At 57.6% G+C, this 20,288-nt stretch overlaps 1 protein-coding gene across 1 annotated transcript in view; it reads left to right on the top strand.

The window, feature by feature from the left end:
• ANO7 (anoctamin 7) overlaps window positions 1-20,288 on the top strand; it is a 35,545-nt gene that overhangs the window by 1,920 nt on the left and 13,337 nt on the right. The window contains exons 3-15 of the mRNA XM_032761448.2: window positions 799-856; window positions 5,616-5,755; window positions 10,424-10,531; window positions 11,193-11,329; window positions 12,341-12,398; window positions 13,267-13,377; window positions 14,406-14,571; window positions 15,932-16,022; window positions 17,167-17,263; window positions 18,871-19,014; window positions 19,084-19,221; window positions 19,880-19,978; window positions 20,053-20,155. Coding sequence (XP_032617339.1) covers window positions 799-856; window positions 5,616-5,755; window positions 10,424-10,531; window positions 11,193-11,329; window positions 12,341-12,398; window positions 13,267-13,377; window positions 14,406-14,571; window positions 15,932-16,022; window positions 17,167-17,263; window positions 18,871-19,014; window positions 19,084-19,221; window positions 19,880-19,978; window positions 20,053-20,155 — 1,450 coding nt within the window. The remainder of the gene's footprint in view (window positions 1-798; window positions 857-5,615; window positions 5,756-10,423; window positions 10,532-11,192; window positions 11,330-12,340; window positions 12,399-13,266; window positions 13,378-14,405; window positions 14,572-15,931; window positions 16,023-17,166; window positions 17,264-18,870; window positions 19,015-19,083; window positions 19,222-19,879; window positions 19,979-20,052; window positions 20,156-20,288) is intronic.

The following is a 20,288-nucleotide window of genomic DNA, read 5'->3' as shown; positions in this document are numbered from 1 at the left end:
GTTCAGACAGGAGCCCCAGGAGGGGAAGGGAGGCCTGGCCAGGCAAAGGCAAGACCAGGGCGGGGCCCTCCCTGTGGTGCAGTCCCAGTCAGTGCAGGGCCACAGCAGCACCCAGGGCCATCTGTAGGGTTCCACCTTGTCACTAGGAGGCCATGGATACGCTGTGAGCCTGTGGGGAGAAGCTGGGTCCCGGCCTTCAAGGCCATGCAGGATGGCCCTGGCCGTGGAGGGCCCTCTTCCTGGTTCTCCTGGGCCACAGGTCTGCCCCAGAAGCCTGCGGGTGGACACAGGGCCCCTTCCTGCTGCCCCAAGCACAGCTGAGATGAACCTCCAGGGAGGGCGCAGGGCCTCTCACCCCGAGCATCCAGACGCTCTCGGTCGCCATGGCCAACTCTGTCCTCAGGGCCACTTTGGGAGCAGTCCAGCTCCCCTCTGCCCCTGGAGGCCAGCAGGGCAGGCACCCCTGGTCCTGGCCATGCTTCCCGCCAACCTGACCCTTGCCATGGGCCTGGCCCAAGGAGGAGGGGAGGCGGCTGGAGGCCCAGGGCTGGTGGTGCCCTCTGGCCCTGCCTGCCGCTCCCCGCGCCTGCGCATCCTGTGCCCACACACAGCAGAGGGGCTTCCCCCACCCTGACCTCCACCCCTTACCCACCCACCGAACATTCTTCTGTGGTCCTGAGTGTTCTGGGGCAGGGTAGGGACAGGGGTTGGAGGTAAGGACGGCTGCAGGGTGGGGCGGGTGGGTGTAGTCATCCTGGGCAGATGCTAATATGCTTCTCCATCCTCCATGCCTTCCAGCCAGGTGGACAGCAAGCGGCCGCCTGCAGACCTGGGAGCCCTGCCAAGCCCCGGATCGGTGAGCCCCTCCCAGCATCCGTACCGCACCCGTGTTGGTCCTGAGGGTGGGGACACCACGGGGGTGCCCCCAGGGGCAGCAGGCTGGGGTGGCCTCCTCAGTAGCCACTCTGGGGCCAGTTGCTTGGGGATGGGGCACTGGGGTGAGGGCCTCGGGGTGAGCAAACTACAGCGGGAAGAACAGCAGGAAAGGGGGCTCCCTACTGATGGGGTGGGGCCGGGAGAGCTCTGGAGAGCGGACAGGGCTGCCCCCTCCCTCCTGCTCTGGTCCCCTCCACCATCCTCCAGCTGTTCAGCCACAACTGAGGTCATTTCTGACTCTTATCTCTTGCACTCCACCCCTTTTGTACCTTCAAAATCTTTTTGATCCACCCCCAACCCACTGCCTCTGTGTGCCCGGAGCTACCACCAACCCCCAAGGGGATTGCACCAGCACCAGCCAGGTTGCTGCACCCAGCCCGCCCACCCTGCTGTCCCCTCAGCACCAGAGAGACCCTAACCTCCTCCCACTAGGATGGCTACTCCTTAAAAAAAATCACAAGTGTTGATGAGGATGAGCAGAAACTGGCTCACTTGTGCGTTGCTGGAGGGAGTGTAAAATGGTGCAGCTGCTAAGGAAAACAGCAGTTCCTCAGAGAATTCAGCACAGAGTTCCCATAGGAGCCAGCATTCCTCCCTGGGTGAGCGCCCACGAGCACGGGATTGTGGGACCCGGGGAGATATCTACACCCACAGCATCATTCACTGTAGCTGGAAGGCATGCATTCGTCTGCTGGGACTGTCATAAGAAGTACCACAGCCTGGGCCAGGCACAGTGGCTCACGCCTGTAATCCCAGCACTTTGGGAGGCCGAGGTGAGTGGATCACCTGAGGTTGGGAGTTCAAGACCAGCCTGATCAACATGGAGAAACCGCATCTCTACTAAAAATACAAAATTAGCCAGGCGTGGTGGTGCATGCCTGTAATCCCAGCTACTCGGGAGGCTGAGGCAGGAGAATCGCTTGAACCCAAAAGGCGGAGGTCGCGGTGAACCGAGGTCGCGCCATTGCGCTCCAGCCTGGGCAACAACAGCGAAACTCTGTCTCCAAGAAAAAAAAAGTACCACAACCTGCGGGGCTTAGATGGCAGAACTTTCTTTTCTCACAGTCTTGGGGCTGAAGTCCAAGGTGAGGGTGAGGCAGGGTTGGTGGCTCAGAGGCCTCTCTTTTGGCTTTTGCAGACGCGCCTTCTCCCTGTGTCCTCACACCCCCGGGGTCTCTTCCTCCTATAAGGACAGGAGTTGTCATGGATTAAGGCCCACCCTAATAGCCATCACGTGTCTTTAACGACCTAATCTCCAAATACAGTTTCATTCTGAGGACTGTGGGGTGGGGCTTTAATATACAAATTTTGGAGAAACTTAGTTCAGCCCATATCAAGGTGGAAGCCATCCACGTATCCACCTACAGATGACTAGATAAGCAAAATGTGGTATTTACATCCAATGGATTTATTCAGCCTTAAAAAGGCAGGAAATTGGCCAGGCGTGGTGGCTCACACCTGTAATCCCAGCATTTTGGGAGGCCGAGGCAGGCGGATCACAAGCTCAGGAGATAGAGACTATCCTGGCTAACACGGTGAAACCCTGTCTCTACTAAAAATAGAAAAATTGGCCGGGCGTGATGGCGGGCACCTGTGGTCCCAGCTGCTGGGGAGAGTGGCATGAACCCGGGAGGCGGAGCTTGCAGTGAGCCGAGATCGCGCCACTGCACTCCAGCCTGGGCAACAGAGCCAGACTCCGTCTCAAAAAAAAAAAAGAGAAAAGGCAGGAAATTCTGACACAGGCTGCAACGGGATGAGCCTTGTGGACAGTATGCTACGTGAAATCAGCCAGTCACAAAAAGACAAATGTGATTCCACTTATATGAGGTCCCCAGAGAGTCAAATTCATAGAGAGAAAAGGTAGACTGGTGGGTGCCAGGGGCTGGGAAGGGGGAAGGGGAGTTAGTGCTTAATGGGTGTAGGGATTCAGTGGAGATGGATGGTGGTCATGGCTGCACAAGAATGTCAGTGTCCTTAGTACCAATGACCTGGACACTTAAATGTGGTTAAGATGGTTTTTTGTTTGGTTGGTTGGTTTTTTGTTTTTGTTTTTGTTTTTTTTTTGAGAGAGTCTCACTCTCACCCAGGCTGGAGTGCAGTGGCGCAATCTCGGCTCACTGCAACCTCTGCCTCCCAGGTTCACACCACTCTCCTGCCTCAGCCTCCCGAGTAGCTGGGACTACAGGTGCGCATCACCATGCCCAGCTAATTTTTGTGCTTTTAGTAGAGACGGGTTTCGCCATGTTGGTCAAGCAGGTCTTGAACTCCTGACCTCAGGTGATCCGCCCACCTCGGCCTCCAAAAGTGCGGAGATTATAAGTGTGAGCCGCCACACCCAGCCTAAGATGGTTTTTTAAAATGTAGACAGCCCTTATTTTCTCAGAATCCTCCACACGCCCACGCCCCCCACTCTGTGTGTGAGGCTTAAGGCATCCTGGCAGCTGCCTGCGCAGCCACAGGCCCACCCCTCCCTCCCAGCCCCACCAGGCCCTCAGACCACATCTCCTGCTACCAGAAGCTCCCCACCCTTCATTCCAAGACTGGCACCTCCCAAGATACAATCGTTTTAAACTTTCATATAAAGGTAGAATATATTCTATCCTCTGAGAAAATCGTGCCTTTTATCAATATTAATTGTGCCTAGAAAATTGCTTATCCATAGTCATGCTTTGTGTCTTAAAATCCATTTGGCCTAGTATTGTTAAAGTTTTGTCAATTTTGTGTGTTCTGTTCTGTGTCAAAGGGATTAATGTATGCCTGATGTATTATTTCCCATATTTAGAAAGTGAGTCTTTCAATCCTGGAATATGGTATTTTCCTCCATTTATTTAGGTCTACTTTAATTTCTCTTTTTTTCTTTCTTTTTTTTCTTTTTTTTGAGACAGTTTCGCTCTTGTTACCCAGCTGGAGTGATCTTGGCTCACTGCAACCTCCGCCTCCCAGGTTCAAGTGATCTCTGGCCTCAGCCTCCCGAGTAGCTGGAATTACAGGCGCCCGCCACCACGCCTGGCTAATTTTTGTATTTTTAGTAGAGACGGGGTTTCACCATGTTGGCCAGGCTGGTCTCGAACTCCTGACTTCAAGTGATCTGCCCGCCTCGGCCTCCCAAAGTGCTGGGATTACAGGCATGAGCCATCACACCTGGCCTTTATTTTTTTTTATTTTTTATTTTTTGCTGCTTTCATGAGATCTTTTGCATCTTTTAGTAGTAGATGTGTTCCAAATAGCATTACTTGGAAAATTTCACTGCCTGTGTGTCATAGGTATATAGAAATTATTTATTTCCTTTTTTTTTTTTTTTTTTATTAAGACGGAGTCTCGCTCTTTTGCCCAGGCTGGAGTGCAGTGGCGTGATCTCGGCTCACTGCAAGCTCCATCTCCTGGGTTCACGCTATTCTCCCGCCTCAGCCTCCCGGGTAGCTGGGACTACAGGTGCCGGCCACCACGCCCAGCTAATTTTGTTTTTGTATTTTTAGTAGATATGGGGTTTCACCGTGTTAGCCAGGATGGTCTCGATCTCCTGACCTCGTGATCCGCCTGCCTCGGCCTCCCAAATTGCTGGTATTACAGGCGTGAGCCACCAAACCCAGCCATAATAAGATATTTTAAAAGAGAGAGACAGAATGCCCAAATTCACATAACTTTTACTGCAGTATTTTGTTATAATTATTCTATTTTATGATTAGTTATTGTTCATCTCTTTACCTAATTCATAAATTAACCTTCACCATAGGAATGTATATCATAGGTATGTACATATTACAGGTATGTATAGGGAAAGACAGTATATATAGGTTTGTTACTCCGCACAGTTTCAGGCATCCACTGGGGTCTTGGAATATATCCCCTGCAGTTAAGGGGACTCCGTTGTCCTTACTCCTCGGGTGTGGTCTACAAGTGTCTGCTGGATGACCAGAGTGTTCCAGCTGGAGCTCAGATTCCCCAGCACTGCGTATCCTCTGGAATCTTTGTCAGCCATTGGCCTCCAGCAGCTGCCTGTGTGTGTGAATAGCTTGGTGCTCCAAGGGCCTGGGGGACTTTCTCACAGACCCGGTGGCTGCGTCTCTTCTTCCCAAGCTCCAGCCCCCTTAGCAGCACCTAATTCGGAGGCCCATTCGCTTCACCCACCAACGCCTCTGCTTGGGCTCTATTGCCCTCCCTGTGGTTTGGGAAATGCCCCAGGAAGAAGTGAAGTGAAGGGAAGGCTCACCTCGCACGCTCCTCTTCTCTGGAGGGCCTGAGCCCAGCATCCATTGCTGTCTCATGACAGAAAATCAGGGGCTTCGGAAACTTTCTCCAGCTTTGATGATTCTGTATGGCAGGAAGGGAAGTCTGACAGTGACTTGCACCTGAAGTCCTTAAATACCCCTTTAGGAGTTTGGGACTTACCCTGCAGGGAGGAGCACCATAGCAGGGATCTCAGAAGGCCATACCCAGCCCCTCTCCAGGCCTCCGTTCCCCACCCAGGCCAATGCAGGGCTGTCCTGGAACCTGGAAGTGCTCCTGGAGTCCTCCTAGCACTGGCTGGGATCAGAGAGGGGATCAGGAAGGAACCGGCCCTGAGCGTCCAAGTGCCTGGCTCCCCATTGCGTCCTGGCTGGGATGCTGGCATCCCTTCCCTGGGCCGGCCACTGCCACTTAGCCAGGCTCCTGCCTCTGTCCCTGTTGGCTCCCAGCAGACTTCGTCCTCGTTTGGGAGGAGGACCTGAAGCTAGACCGGCAGCAGGACAGTGCCGCCCGGGACAGAACAGACACGCACAGGACCTGGCGGGAGACTTTTCTGGATAATCTTCGTGCAGCTGGGCTGCGTGTAGACCAGGTACGTGGAGGCGGTCATGGGCAGGGCCCTAGGCCCTGCATCCACTCAGTGACCCATGACCTTGCCGCATGAGGCCTGAGGCCATAGTGTCCAGAGTCCCAGAGCAGATCAGGCCCCAAAGTCCTGCTGGAACCCCCAGCCACCATGAGCTCCTCCCTGTGGCTAGGGAGCTGCTGTCCAGAGGTGGGGGTAAACATTTATCCCTCCTGGCACACTCAGCTCTCTCATGGAAGCCGGAGCCCTCAGGGTCACCTGAAAACTCTGACACTACCTTTGCCATTCACCTGTCCCACCTCCAACATTAAAGCTTTTGTGTAGGCGTGTCATTTGTGTTTATGACTCTCAGTGTGCTTATAGAATTAACAGCTTAAAAAGTCCTTGCACATGTTTGCTTTCGGTGATAACGGTAGGTACCACTTAGAATCATTTAAGCAACAGGTCCAGGGAGCGTGAGAAACAGGAACTAGGTGTGAGGATGCTGAGTGTGTGGGCACAGGCGGGTGCAGGCGGGGCTTGGGGCAGCTGGGGATTGGGGTGCAGAGCCCAGCTCTCACCCTGCTGTGTCCCCCACTCATTGCCAGGTCTGTCCACGCGGCTCCTTCCTTCTCCGCCCTCCTCTGACCACCTTCCTGGGTCCCCAGGAGCAGGCTGTGCTGTCACCTGTCCTCTTCCTCTCCACAGAGTAATCGATCCTGAGTTTTATGTTCATCACACTCAGGGTTTCTTTACCATTTTAGCGCCAATTTTACATCATCAAGCAATATAGCCTGGCTTTGTCTGTTTGAGATTGGCAGAGCTGAATCACGTGCGGGGTCATTCCCGCGGTGAGGCCCGCCCATGTGGCCGGTGACTGCTGCCCCGGGGCCCACCCTTGCCTCACCGCAGGCAGCTCTCGTGTGAATGCCGGTCTTTGCTTATGGATGCCGTGAGAATGGGCATTTGACTTGTTCCCAGTCTGGGACGATTATGAAAATCAGCTACTGTAAATTCATTCGTGTGTGTGTCCCTGTGCCTGTGTGCAGGAACTTCTGGGAGTAGGGGTGCCGGGCCGAGGCATGTGCATATGGCCACACCACTCCCCACGTGGTGGCCCCGTTTCCACCATCAGCAGTGGCCTGAGGCCCCTTGCTCTGTATCTTCTCAACACTTGATACTGCAGACTTTTAACGTTTTACCAACCAGTTGGGATATAGTGGTGGCTCACCGTGGTTTGTGTGCTTGTTTGTTTGTTTTTGAGAGTCTCACTGTGTTGCCCAGGCTGGAGTGCAATGGTGAGATCTCGGCTCACTGCAACCTCCACCTCCCGGGTTCCAGAGATTCTTTGGCCTCAGCTTCTTGAGTACCTGAGATTACGGGCACCCACCACCACGCCCAGCTAATTTTTGTATTTTTAGTAGAGACAGGGTTTCACCGTATTGGCCAGGCTGGTCTCAAACTCCTGACCTCAGGTGATCCACCCACCTGGGCCTCCCAAAGTGCTGGGATTACAGGCGTGAGCCGCCTCCTTGGCCTCAACCAGGTTTTAATTTGCATTTTCCCTGCTTCTTAAAGAAGTTGAGATTTTTTTTTTAACTTTTACTTTAGGTTCAGGGGCACATGTGCAGGTTTGTTATATTGGTAAACTCGTGTCACAGGGGTTTGTTGTACAGATGATTTCATCACCCAGGTGCTAAGCTTAGTACACAATAGTTATTTTTTCTGCTCCTCCCCCTCCTCCCTCAAGTAAGCCCCAGTGTCTGTTGTTCCCTTTGTGTCCCTGACTTCTCATCGTTTGGCTCCCGGTATTTGGTTTTCTGTTCCTGGGTTAGTTTGCTAAGGATGATGGCCTCCAGCTCCATCCACATTCCTGCAAAGGACATGATCTTGTTCTTTTTTATGGCTGCGTCGTATTCCATGGTGCATATGTACCACATTTTCTTTATCCAGTCCACCACTGATGGGCATTGAGGCTGATTCCATGTCTTTGCTATTGTGAATAGTGCTGCAGGTTGAGCATTTTTCATGTTTATGGTCCATTTATGTTTCCAATACTGTGAATTGCCTTTTTGTGTCTTTTGCCCTTTTTTCTATTGGGTCACTTGCCTTTTTCTTTTTTTTTCTTGAGACAGAGCAAGGCTCTGTCTCCCAGGCTGGGGTACAATGGCGTGATCTCAGCTCACTGCAACCTCTGCCTCCCGGGTTCAAGCAATTCTCCTGCCTCAGCCACCCGAGTACCTGGGACTACAGGCATCTGCCACCACACCTGGCTAATTTTTGTATTTTTAGTAGAGATGGGGTTTCACCATGTTGGCCAGGCTGGTCTCAAACTCCTGACCTTGTGATCCACCTGCCTCAGCCTCCCAAAGTGCTGGGATTACAGGCGTGAGCCACAGTGCCCGGCCTAACGAGACAGTCTTGTTCTGTTGCCCTGGCTGGAGTGCAGTGGTGCAGTCATGGCTCTCTGCAGCTTCAGTCTCCTGAGGCTCAAGCCATCTTCCCAGTTCAGCCTCCTGAGTAGCTGGGACTACAGGCCCACACCACCATGCCTGGCTAATTTTTTGTATTTTTTATAGAGATGAGGTCTCACTTTGTTGCCCTGGCTGGTCTGGAACTCCTGGGCTCAAGCAATCTGCCTGCCTTAGCCTCCCAGGTCACCTGCCCCGCCCCCCTTTTTTTTAGACAGGGTCTGACTCTGTCACCCAGGCTGGAGTGCAGTGGTGCAATCTTGGCTCACTACAACTTCTGTCTCCTGGGTTCAAGTGATTCTCCTGCCTCAGCCTCCTGAGTAGCTGGGATTACAGGTGTGCACCACCACACCCAGCTAATTTTTGTATTTTTAGTAGAGATGGGGTTACCCTATGTTGGCCAGGCTGGTCATGAACTCCTGACCTCAAGGGATCTGCCTGTCTCAGCCTCACCTGCCTTTTTCTTATTAAGGCTTAGGAGCTTGTTGTCCTGGCCACTTAGCCATTGCTGGTGTGGTGTGTGACAGACATCTTTCCCCAGTCCTGGCTGGTTCTCCTGGTCATGATGGTGTCCTGGTTGGTTTTAACCTGCTGTGGACTTAGTCCTGCGTCCGATTCCCCTCCACCTTGCGTGCCTTTCTTCCCTCGTCCGCCTTCTCATTCCCACGTTTCCTACTCCTTGTCCAGAACACACCGGAGCAGCCACATCCCCCCGACCCCAGGCTGCCCCTCCCCCACTCTCCCTGGCTTCCTTCCAGGCCTTCTCAGGTGCTGGCACGTGGAGCCCACAGAGCTAACAGCCCCCCACTCCTGAGTTTGGATCTGCTTCAGTGTCTGGGAGGCGGAGGTGAAAGACACCTGCTTTTATTATGGACAGAGCTGATTGGTGGTGTGGTCCCATGAGTTTTCTTTTTTTCTTTTTTTTTGAGATAGAGTCTCGCTCTGTCACCCAGGCTGGAGTGCAGTGGTGCAATCTCGGCTCACTGCAAGCTCCGCCTCCCGGGTTCACGCCATTCTCCTGCCTCAGCCTCCTGAGTAGCAGGGACTACAGGCGCCCGCCACCACGCCCGGCTAATTTTTTGTATTTTTAGTAGAGACGGGGTTTCACCGTGGTCTCGATCTCCTGACCCTGTGATCCACCCGCCTCGGCCTCCCAAAGTCCTGGGATTACAGGTGTGTGCCACCACACCCAGCTAATTTTTTGTATTTTTTAGTAGAGACGGGGCTTCACCGTGTTAGCCAGGATGGTCTCGATCTCCTGACCTCGTGATCCACCCGCCTTGGCCTCCCAAAGTGCTGGGATTACAGGCGTGAGCCACCATGCCCGGCCTGTCCCATGAGTTTTCAAGGTCATCATCCAGACTCGAGCAGGTTTGCCCTTTAGTTGAGGGCAGGAGGGACCACTGCAGGGGATGCCAGTGGCCCCAGCATGTTGCCCACAGTGTGCCTGGTCTTTGGTCTGCAGGACAGTTCTCAGCTCTCAGCGCCATCACAGCCAGCTGGGGCCAGGGTCTGCGCTTGACTCTGTTCCACTTTGCCCAAGGTGGGGCCGGGGCTGTGGCACTTAGGGAACCCCAGATGGCTGTGAGGGCTGAGGGCCGCTGGGCTAAAGGGGGTGGTACTGAAAAGCAGTTACGCACTCAGAGGAGGCACTTGTGCACTGGACTGAAGATCCCTGTCTCAACCCACCCCGGCTCCAGGAGCGCCTGTCACACGTTGGCACACACGTGCACACGTGAACATAGTAGTGCCCCCCCTTATGTACACACACACAGAAACATGTCCGTGCACAACAAGCATGTACAACTAGATACTGATCAAAGGTGAGGCGACCGTTCGATGTTGAAAACCAAAAGCTGGAGGCACTGCCCCTCAAGCCGGGAGGCGGGCGTGTGTCAGCGTGGTCTGGCCAGCAGGGCAAGGCTCTCCCTAGCCTTAGGGGAGGCTGCAGGTGACGCCGGCCCCAACCGCGTGCTGTCTGCAGCAAATCTGTTGCTGGGGCCGACTCCCAAACGGGGCTGTTGAGGCCTGGTTGGCTTTCAGAGGCGTGTCCATGGGAGCAGGTGTCATGTATCAAATAGGAGATTCAAAGTCAGCTGTTACCACGGATACAGAAATGCCAGTCTTTTCCTAAGAGTGCGAATGGACACACACATGTGCATATGTGCACACCTGTCCCCACACATGCACCCTCAGGCTCTCACGGAGCCCTGGGTGCCTGCAGCAGGACGTCCAGGACGGGAACACCACAGTGCACTACGCCCTCCTCAGCGCCTCCTGGGCTGTGCTCTGCTACTACGCCGAAGACCTGCGCCTGAAGCTGCCCTTGCAGGTACGAGGGAGGCATGGGGACAGGGTGGGCCGGAGGTCCTGGTCCCCACACACTGCATTCAGCTGCCAACGCCCACAGCCTCAGGAGGGCTCCCTGCTCGGAGGCCTCAGGGGCTCCTCCTACCCACCCTGACACCAGGCCCCAAGAAACCTCACTGGGCAAACAGGGCAGATGGTGGCATCCCCACGGTGGGCTCCCGGGAGGTGGGGTCGGGTGAACCATGTGTGTGCACTGAGCTGACCCCTCCAGGCCCAGACCCCCGCCAGGCCACCTGCTGAGGGCCCTGCCTGTGGACGTGGGGTGAAGGCTGCTTCCAGGTGACCTCAGGAAGACGGGCCTGGACGTGGGTCTGCCACCCACCGCACTGGCTGGCCTGACCCTCACTGCATGCGGGTGGCAGAGACACGCTACTCACCAGTTCCCACCCCTTTTCCACTTGAGGGGCTCTGGGCTACAAATTGACAAGCTGAGCAGCCTCAGAGCCTGAGGCCCTGAGAGGGGAAGGGGCTCGCCTGGACCCTCGCAGGGTCTACCGCGCTCCTTCCCTCTGCTGGAGCCCCTTCGCCCATTGCCCAATCTGCAAACTTGCACAACCTCCACTCCCACCTGGGCATTTGCCCGCCTCCCGGGAGTGGGAGGAGCCACTGACGTTTCCTTCCAGGAGTTACCCAACCAGGCCTCCAACTGGTCAGCTGGCCTGCTGGCGTGGCTGGGCGTCCCCAACGTCCTGCTGGAGGTTGTGCCAGACGTGCCCCCCGAGTACTACTCCTGCCGGTTCAGAGTGAACAAGCTGCCACGGTAAGGCAGGGGCCCTGCCAGTCGGAGGAAAGAGCAGGAGTGAATGGGAGTCGGTGAATGAGTGAGAGGAACTTGGTGCTTCCCCAGGACTCTCCTCACCTGGAGTTTTCGGCAGGGAATCTGAGGCCAGGTGGGCACGCTTATCGCGTGTCTGCATTTCCAAATGCCGCTGCGTCAGCCAGGCTAGGGCAGTTGTGCTGCAGGACAGATACCCGCTCAATGCCCAGTGGCTGGACACGCAAGGTCCAGTTCCTGCTCAGGCACACGTGTGGTGAGGCGGTCTCTCAGGGCCTGGGCGATGGAGGCTCTGTCTCTTCACAGCCTCCCCAACTGCTGAGGTAGAATACAGGGACGTGTTTGGCCCATGCTGGCTCCCTCCTGGAAACGACACGTGTGTTGTCCACAGACATTACTACTGGACAAAGCCAGTTGCACTATGGCACCAGGCCTACAGACTGGGGAGTCCAGAAGTGGCAGGGACCACTGTCGGGGAACCAGTGCTGAAGGCGGCCTTTCTGCCACACGGGATGCCTCCTTTTGGGGCTGGTGGGAAATTCAACCTCACTCCATGTTGCCCTACCCATGGCTTCCCGAGATTCTGGTTTCCCAGGGAGGGCCCCTACCCAGTCACTGTCCGCACTGCCCACGAGCACCCTCGGCCCCCTGCCGGAGCTTCAGGGCAGCACACGGGATAGGGCTCCCTGGCCAGCCTGGCCCTCTCTGCACCGCCCTGCCCTGTGCCCAGCCACAGTTTGCTTCCCCCCACCCTGTGTGTGGTGAGGGGTTCTGGGAATCTGGGGGCCTACTGTGGCCTCCTGTTCCTGGGGATGCGAAAAGGCAAAATCGGGAGCCCCTGACCCGCCGGCGAGCCAGCTGCTTCTCCTGGGGCGAGGGCTGTGTCCGCAGGCCTGTGCTCCTGCGTGTGCGCCAGCACCCGGGCCCCAAACCTTCTGCACCGTTCACATGCCCACAGCTTCCTCCAAACCTTCTGCACTGTTCACATGTCTACAGCTTCCTTGGGAGTGACAACCAGGACACCTTCTTCACAAGCACCAAGAGGCACCAAATTGTGAGTGGGGGTTCCCTGCTGTGGACCCCAAACCCTGACCTGGCTCTGAGGATCCTGCGAGCCCAGCCTCCATGGATGCAGAAAGGCCCACTTGAGATCAGAGGGCCGAGGCGCGGAGCCTGGGGGCTTTGGAAACTTTAGAGGCTGACCTCACCTCGCTACACACGGCAGGCCATGGCCTGGGACTGGGGAGGGGGGTGGGGAAGGGCCCAGTTCCCCTCTGGGACCCCAGGGCTCAAAATAGATATTGGATTTATGGACATGTGGGACAGCCGAGACTAGCCCCAGGCAGGGTGGGTCCTGCTGGCTGGGAGCAGACCTGCCCTGCAGCGTCATCGGAGGATGGGCGGCACCAGGCGAGGCAGGTCCAAGGCACCCCGGCAGGAGGCCTGCTCCCGAGGCCTGTGGCAGGGAAGGGCCAGGCCAGGCCTACCCAAGAGAGGCCCTGCTGACCACCACGGGGCACACAGTCACGTGGGCTGCCCAGGTAGGGGGCAGGGCACACCCTGGACACAGCTGACTCCCAGGCTGCAGCGTTCACCGTCACCCAGGGTGCGGGTCCAGAGTGGACTGCGCACGGCCAGGCGGGGGCCCACCTTCAGGTGCAGACTCAACCCCCACATGCCGTGTAGCTCTTGTCAAGGACTCCGAGTCTGCAGAGTGGGAGAATGAGCGCTACCCTGGCGCAGGGGCGTCCTGCATGTGAGGCGGTGACACAAAGTCCCACGCCTTTCCATCAGATCGCTATTGTCACCAGAAGGCTGAGGGAGGCCGTCCGTGGCCTTGGCCTGAAGACAGGCTAGCTAGGACTTCCCTGTTCTGCTATCACGTGACAAGTGACCTGCGCCATCCTCCACATCCCCTGCAGCTGTTTGAGATCCTGGCCAAGACCCCGTACGGCCACGAGAAGAAAAACCTGCGTGGGATCCACCAGCTGCTGGCAGAGGGTGTCCTCAGTGCCGCCTTCCCCCTGCATGACGTGAGCTTGGGGGCTGGGGGCTCCAGCCTGGTATGGGGGATGAGTCCCCTTGGGTCCTGTTGGCCACCAGGGAGGCGGGTGTGGGGCAGGCATAGTCAGCCGGCATGGCCACCCAGGAGTTAGAACACTAAACGCACACACATGCAGCGATGTGACCAGGCCATCCCGTGGCCTGTCCAGGGCCTCAGGTCCGGCTCTGCGGGGACTGCAGCCCACACTGCGGTGCCTAACACGGGAACAGGCCGGTCCCTGGGCTCTAGATGCTATGGCTCCGTCTCTCTGGGTAGCTTCTCTTGCTGGGAAAGACAGTGAGGTCTCCTATCCCCCTCCAGAAGCTGGGTAAACCGAGGCAATGCCAAAGCGGGCACTGACCAGGGCAGCTGCCGCTGCACCTGTTCCTGTCAGCCTTACCATCATCCCTGAGAAAACAGCCACTGTGGGGAGCAGGAGGCCATTTATCCCCCCACCCGCCCAAGCCTTCCCCCTTGGCCGAGCAGGGGAGGGGACTTGCAGGCAGCCAGGGCATCCGGGGCCTGGTCAGGCCTGAGCCCACTGCTGCGTGGCCAGGGGTCCAGTCCTGCCCCAATGCCGTCATGAGGGTTAAATGAAAAAGTGGGTGTGGAAATGCCAGGTGTCCCACCTCACTGTGGCAGCTCCTCCCGCCAGCCATGGCCCAGGATGCACAGCACAGGACACCAGCCTGGGGGCTTTCCAACCCAGAGAAGGTGCTGGGCCCTGGACCATGGCCACTGGCTTCTCCCAGGGTGGCCTCTCCAGGCCCTTCCCCGCCCTGAACCCTCGAAGCCCAGGAGTCAGAGGGGCCTCACCACACATGTCCCCTCCTCGGAGAAGTCCTCCTGGACCACCCTGTACCCACCCCTCCACATTACTCTCTTTTTTTCTTCATGGAGCAATCCCAAACTCCCAGGCCTGTCTGCCCATGTCCCACACTGAAGCCCCCGCACCTACAACAGTGCCCAGTGGGGTCAGCAGGGGGAGCATCCCACCCACAGGCCGCTCACCCCCAGGGCCCCTTCAAGATGCCCCCAGAGGGCCCGCAGGCTCCATGCCTCAACCAGCGCCAAGTCCTTTTCCAGTACTGGGCGCGCTGGGGCAAGTGGAACAAGTACCAGCCCCTGGACCACGTGCGCAGGTACTTCGGGGAGAAGGTGGCCCTCTACTTCGCCTGGCTCGGTGAGTCTCCCCCGCTGCCCCCTCCAGACCCCCTGGGCTCCCCCAGCTTGGTCTCAGGTTGTAACAATTTGCCAGTCCGTGCCCCTGGAGGGCGCTGTGCGTGAGGGCTTGGACGGTGGGCACAGCTCTTGGCCTGGCCTCGCTGACTCCTGCCAGGCTGCCCTCCTGGCTCCCCTCAAGCCCAGTCACTCTAACTGGGCGCCATGACGATGCTGGGCCCTGGCCTCCTAATGCCCCAGTAACAGTGCTGAGAGCCCCTTCTGCTGGTGGGGGTCTCTCCTGACTCCCTCCCCGACTGTCACTGGCCCATGAGGCCCTGGGGCCACCCCAGGAACTTCCATCCTAGGGAGGTTGCCCCGCCTGGGTCCAGGCCAAGCCTCTCATCTCCTCCAAGCAGGCCAGCACTTTCCAGATGCCCATCTTCCCCAGGCAACCCCAGAGCCATTCCTCCTGGGTCCTGGCTGCCTTCACCCCACTCAGCTCTTGGCACCCTCCCTTCTCCATCCTGGGTCAGCCCAACCTCTTCATTCTGTGCCCCAGAACTTCCAAAGCCCTTTCTCATCCCCACACACAGCCCCACAGTGGACCCAGACAATGGAGCCAGCCAGGGCAGCGGGCGGGGCCAGCAGGCACAGCTCCTGTGTGCCAGGACTCACCCGGCCATCTCAGGGCCTGGAGCAGCAACCCTGGGACAGCATAGCCAGGCTGGGGGTCTCTGGGGGCAAGCAGGGCCAGGGCTGCATCTGGACTCCAGGCAGACTTGCATTTCACAGCAGTCAGTCTGGCCAGCAGAGAGTCAGGCAGGAGATGGGACACCAGGCCCGGGACTGGACTAGCCCTATGGGAGGCAGTGGGGTACATGCTGAGGGCCTGGGGTAACTGAGGGGTTGCGGCTGTGGTCAGATGAGGCAGGGGCCAGGGTGGGGGTTGGGTGGTGGGGAGGGAGGCACCCGGAATGACTTGTGGTTTCCCTGGGGCTGGAACACGGGTGGGCCCACACCTCTGTGGTGGGCAGGACGTAGAGGGACTTCTCTGTCCGTCCCGGGCAGGTTGGTTGGAGGGAGCTGGCTGAGGAGAAGGCGTCCAGAGTGGAGAGCCTGGTGGGCTGGAGCCTCAGCAGCACTGGCGTTGGGGTCAATGTTGTAGGGGTGTCCAGAGTCTAGGGCAGAGGCCCAGGAGGGTGGGGCCGTGCCAGAGCTGCCAGGGAGAGCTGTGCACCTCTTGGCCTCCTCACATAGGGCCCCAGCCCCCAAGCTGGGCTGAGGGTGGTCCCTAGGGGACAAGCATGGCTGTGCAGACCCCCACCTGGGGCCCCCAAGCCTGGGTTCCTAATGGTAGACCCCTGCCATCCTCTCTACAGGGTTTTACACAGGCTGGCTCCTGCCAGCGGCACTGGTGGGCACACTGGTATTCCTGGTGGGCTGCTTCCTGGTGTTCTCAGACATACCCACGTGAGTGTTCCCTCTCTGCAGCTCTGGGGCCTGGTGCTGGGCCTCCAGATGAGTGTGGGGCGGGGGGACCCCTAGGTGCTAGGCCCTGTGCAGACAGCTGGTGCTTGAGGTGATTGAGGTGTGAGGTGAGCACATGCCTGTCTTTAGGAGTGTCACAGAGGGCCTTGTGGACATGGCTGAAAGGCTGGCAGGTGGACCAGAGTGCTCCCAGGCTGACAGGTGGACCGGAGTGCTCCCAGGCTGACAGGTGGACAGGAGTGGCTCCCGGACTGACAGGTGGACAGGAGTCTCCCAGGCTGACAGGTGGACAGGAGTGCTCCCAGGCCGACAGGTGGTCAGGAGTGCTCCCAGGCTGATAGGTGGACAGGAGTGCTCCCAGGTTGACACAGGTAATCAGGAGTGCTCCCAGGCTGACACAGGTGGGCAGGTGTGCTCCTGGGCTGACACAGGTGGATAGGAGTGCTCCCAAACTGACAGGTGGACAGGAGTGCTCCCAGTCTGACAGGTGGACAGGAGTGCTCCCAGGCTGACAGGTAGATAGGACTGCTCTCAGGCTGAAACAGGTAGACAGGTGTGCTCTCAGGCTGACACAGGTGGATAAGAGTGCTCCAAGGCTGACACAGGTGGACAGGAGTGCTCCCAGTCTGACAGGTGGACAAGAGTGCTCCCAGGCTGACACAGATGGACAGGAGTGCTCCCAGGCTGACAGGTGGACAGGAGTGCTCCCAGGCTGACACAGGTGGAGAGGAGTGCTCCCAAGCTGACACAGATGGACAGGAGTGCTCCCAGTCTGACAGGTGGACAGGAGTGCTTCCAGGTTGACACAGGTGGACAGGAGTGTTCCAAGGCTGACAGATGGGCAGGAATGCTCCCATGCTAATTTTATTGGCACTAACTCTTGTTTATTATAATAATGTAAGCTTTCTTATAATATTAATAAATGACTGGGTTTGTGTTTTAGTTTATCATGGAACTGAAATTCAGAAACTTAGACATATATTTTAAAACAACTATTTTTTTAAGAAATGCTGGGCCTGGCAAAGGCAGTGGTGGGGAGAGAGAGGACAAGGGAGGCGCCTGGCTGGGAGAAGCAAGCAGCCCCCCTCCCCCATTATTCCCTACCCCTCCGCTCCATGCCTTGCAGGCAGGAACTGTGTGGCAGCAAGGACAGCTTCGAGATGTGCCCACTTTGCCTCGACTGCCCTTTCTGGCTGCTCTCCAGCGCCTGTGCCCTGGCCCAGGTATGAGAAGAGGTGGGTGGGGTAAGGGATTTGGGAGTCGGGGATGAGAAGGGCAGCTCCCCTCGTCCGGGTCCTGACTCTACCTGCACCAGCCCCTGTCCTGCTTGTCACCACCTAAAGGCGGAACGCGCCGTGAGCTCCTTAACCTTTGTTCTCTCGCCTGAAACTGGGGTTACGCCCGGCACACACCTCCCAGCACTTGGCAGAGTGGCCCATGTTAGTGCTTCCCACTTGAGGACACCCCACGCCAGGACTCTAGCTCTGGCACTCTGGGGGCACCTGGCCCTTGGCTCCAAGGCAGACAAACCCTGGAGACCCCAGGGCACAGGCAGAACCAAAGGTTTGGACTTCTGAGCAGAATTCCCAGCTTACAAGACCTGGGCAGGAGGCTCCTGCAGTCTCTGAGCCCCACTGTCCCCCCGCCTGCCTGGCATGCTTCCTAGGTCTGTCCACCTTCCCAGGGGCCTCAGGGCCTCGCTTGTACCCCACATGCACTGGACCCAGAGCCCTTGGCACTACTGATGGGCCAGATGCCGTTTGACCTCACTCCTGGGAATCCACCTGGATGTTTCCTAGGACCACAAATGGGGACTTAAAACAGCAGAAGCTTATTCTCACAGACCCGGGGCCGGAGTTCAGAATCAAGCTGTTGGCAGGCTTGGCTACTTCGGGGGACTCAGCCCCAGGCCTCTCTCCTGGTTTCTGGTGCTGCTGGCAGTCCTTGGTCCTCTCTGGCTTGTGGCCGCCTCATTCCAATCTCTGCTTCCATCTCCACCTGGCCTTCCCCTCTGTGTCTGCGTGCTGGTTCCTTTTTTCCCCTCTTGTAAGGGCTTGTCCAGAGTACTCTCATCTGGAGATCCTTCACCTTACATCTACAAAGGCCCTTATTCAAATAAGATTACATTCTGAGGTTCCCAATGAACGTATCTTTTGGGGGCCAGAATTCAACTCACTATAGTTCATCCTCTGGTTCCCAAAACTTCATGTCCATCCCATGTGCAAAATACATTCACCTCATCCCAGCATCCTCCAAAGTCTCAACCCCGTACAGCATTAACTCTAGGTCCAAAATCTCATGAAAGTATCAGCTCAGAAAGTCCCAAATCGCATCCTCAAAGTCAGGTGTGGGTGAGACCTGGATGTGAGCCGTCCTGAGGCAAAATTCCTCTCCCTCTGTGGGTCTGTGCTTCCAAAACACAGTCAGGGGGTCAGGCGCGGTGGCTCACACCTGTAATCCCAGCACTTTGGGAGGCCGAGGCGGGCAGATCACGAGGTCAGGAGATTGAGACCATCCTGGCTAACACGGTGAAACCCCGTCTCTACTAAAAATACAAAAATTTATCCAGGCGTGGTGGCAGGCACCTGTAGTCCCAGCTACTTGGGAGGCTGAGGCAGGAGAATGGCGTGAACCCGGGAGGCGGAGCTTGCAGTGAGCTGAGATCGCGCCACTGCACTCCAGCCTGGGCGACAGAGCGAGACTCCGTCTCAAACAAACAAAAAATACACAGTGAGGGGATGTGTGTGGGATGCACACTCCCATTCCAGGAGGAAGGAACAAGGGGCCTCCAGTCCCAAGCAAGTCTGGACGTCCCCCATCCCTGCCGCAGGCCGGTCGGCTGTTCGACCACGGCGGCACCGTCTTCTTCAGCTTGTTCATCGCACTGTGGGCCGTGCTGCTCCTGGAGTACTGGAAGCGGAAGAGCGCCACGCTGGCCTACCGCTGGGACTGCTCCGACTACCAGGACATTGAGGTGAGCCACCCCCGCTGGACCATGGTCATACCCGGCGAGGGCCACCACTGAGCACCGGCTCCCTTCCAGGAGAGGCCTCGGCCCCAGTTTGCCGCCTCAGCCCCCATGACAGCCCCGAACCCCATCACGGGTGAGGACGAGCCCTACTTCCCTGAGAGGAGCCGCGCACGCCGCATGCTGGCCGGCTCCGTGGTGATCCTGGTGATGGTACGTGGTCCCCCTGCCCTCCACTCACGCCTCCATCCTCCTGCACCATGTGGGGTGGTTTTGTCCCCCATCCCACCTTGGTGCCGCGGCCAGATGCCGCCTCTGGGCACAGGACCCTCACTCCCCACAGAGAGGCCCCCATGTGCCCGGGCTCGGCTGTGGGGTCCTGGCTGAGAGCAGGTGTGAGTCATGCAGAGGGCCTGGGAGGGTCTCCCCGTGGGTGTGGGCATGGGGCATTTTTCAAGCAAGGGAGTTGGTTTCAAGGAAAAGAGAGGCAGGCACCCCAGCAGGGCCATTCACTGCACCCTGTCTTGCCTTCCAGCCAAAGGGTCTTCCTAATAGGACCCCTCCCACCCCTGCCAAGATGTCAGGAATCCCCAGTTCCTGGGATGGGATGGCTCTCTAACACTCACAGTGGCTGCCTTGACACGCAGATGTGTCCCAGCCTCTAACTCTAACCCCACCCCACCTCTGCCTGAGCAACTCATCAGGAAGGACATAGGCTGGGAGCACAGCCGGGGCTGGAGGCAGGGGCTTCCTAGAGGAGGTAGTGCTGGGGCCAGCAGTGGACTGGAAGAGCTGTCGGGGGCCATGGCCTGAGGGTGCTGGGGTGCCCAAGACACCGTGAAGGGGCTCACGGGTCTCCCTGCCCCTGCAGGTGGCCGTGGTGGTCATGTGCCTCGTGTCGATCATCCTGTACCGCGCCATCATGGCCATCGTGGTGTCCAGGTCGGGCAACACCCTCCTCGCAGCCTGGGTGAGCCTCTGCCGCCTGCCTCGGGGGGCCCTGAGCAGCCCCTCATCCAGCTCTGACTGCCTGTCTCCTGTCAGGCCTCTCGCATCGCCAGCCTCACAGGGTCTGTGGTGAACCTCGTCTTCATCCTCATCCTCTCCAAGATCTACGTGTCCCTGGCCCACGTCCTGACACGATGGGGTGAGTAGGCTGAGGCCGGCCAGGCACTGACCCGGGGCCCACCCTGCCACAACATGACTTTCTCACGCACTGACACACGGCCCTCATTTCTGTTTCTTTCTTCTATTGAGACAGGATCTCACTCTGTTGCCCA

Source organism: Hylobates moloch, unplaced genomic scaffold (assembly GCF_009828535.3).
Source record: "Hylobates moloch isolate HMO894 unplaced genomic scaffold, HMol_V3 SCAFFOLD_1, whole genome shotgun sequence".
Classification (NCBI taxonomy): Eukaryota; Metazoa; Chordata; class Mammalia; order Primates; family Hylobatidae; genus Hylobates; species Hylobates moloch.
This window is presented reverse-complemented; position numbering and strand designations above follow the sequence as displayed.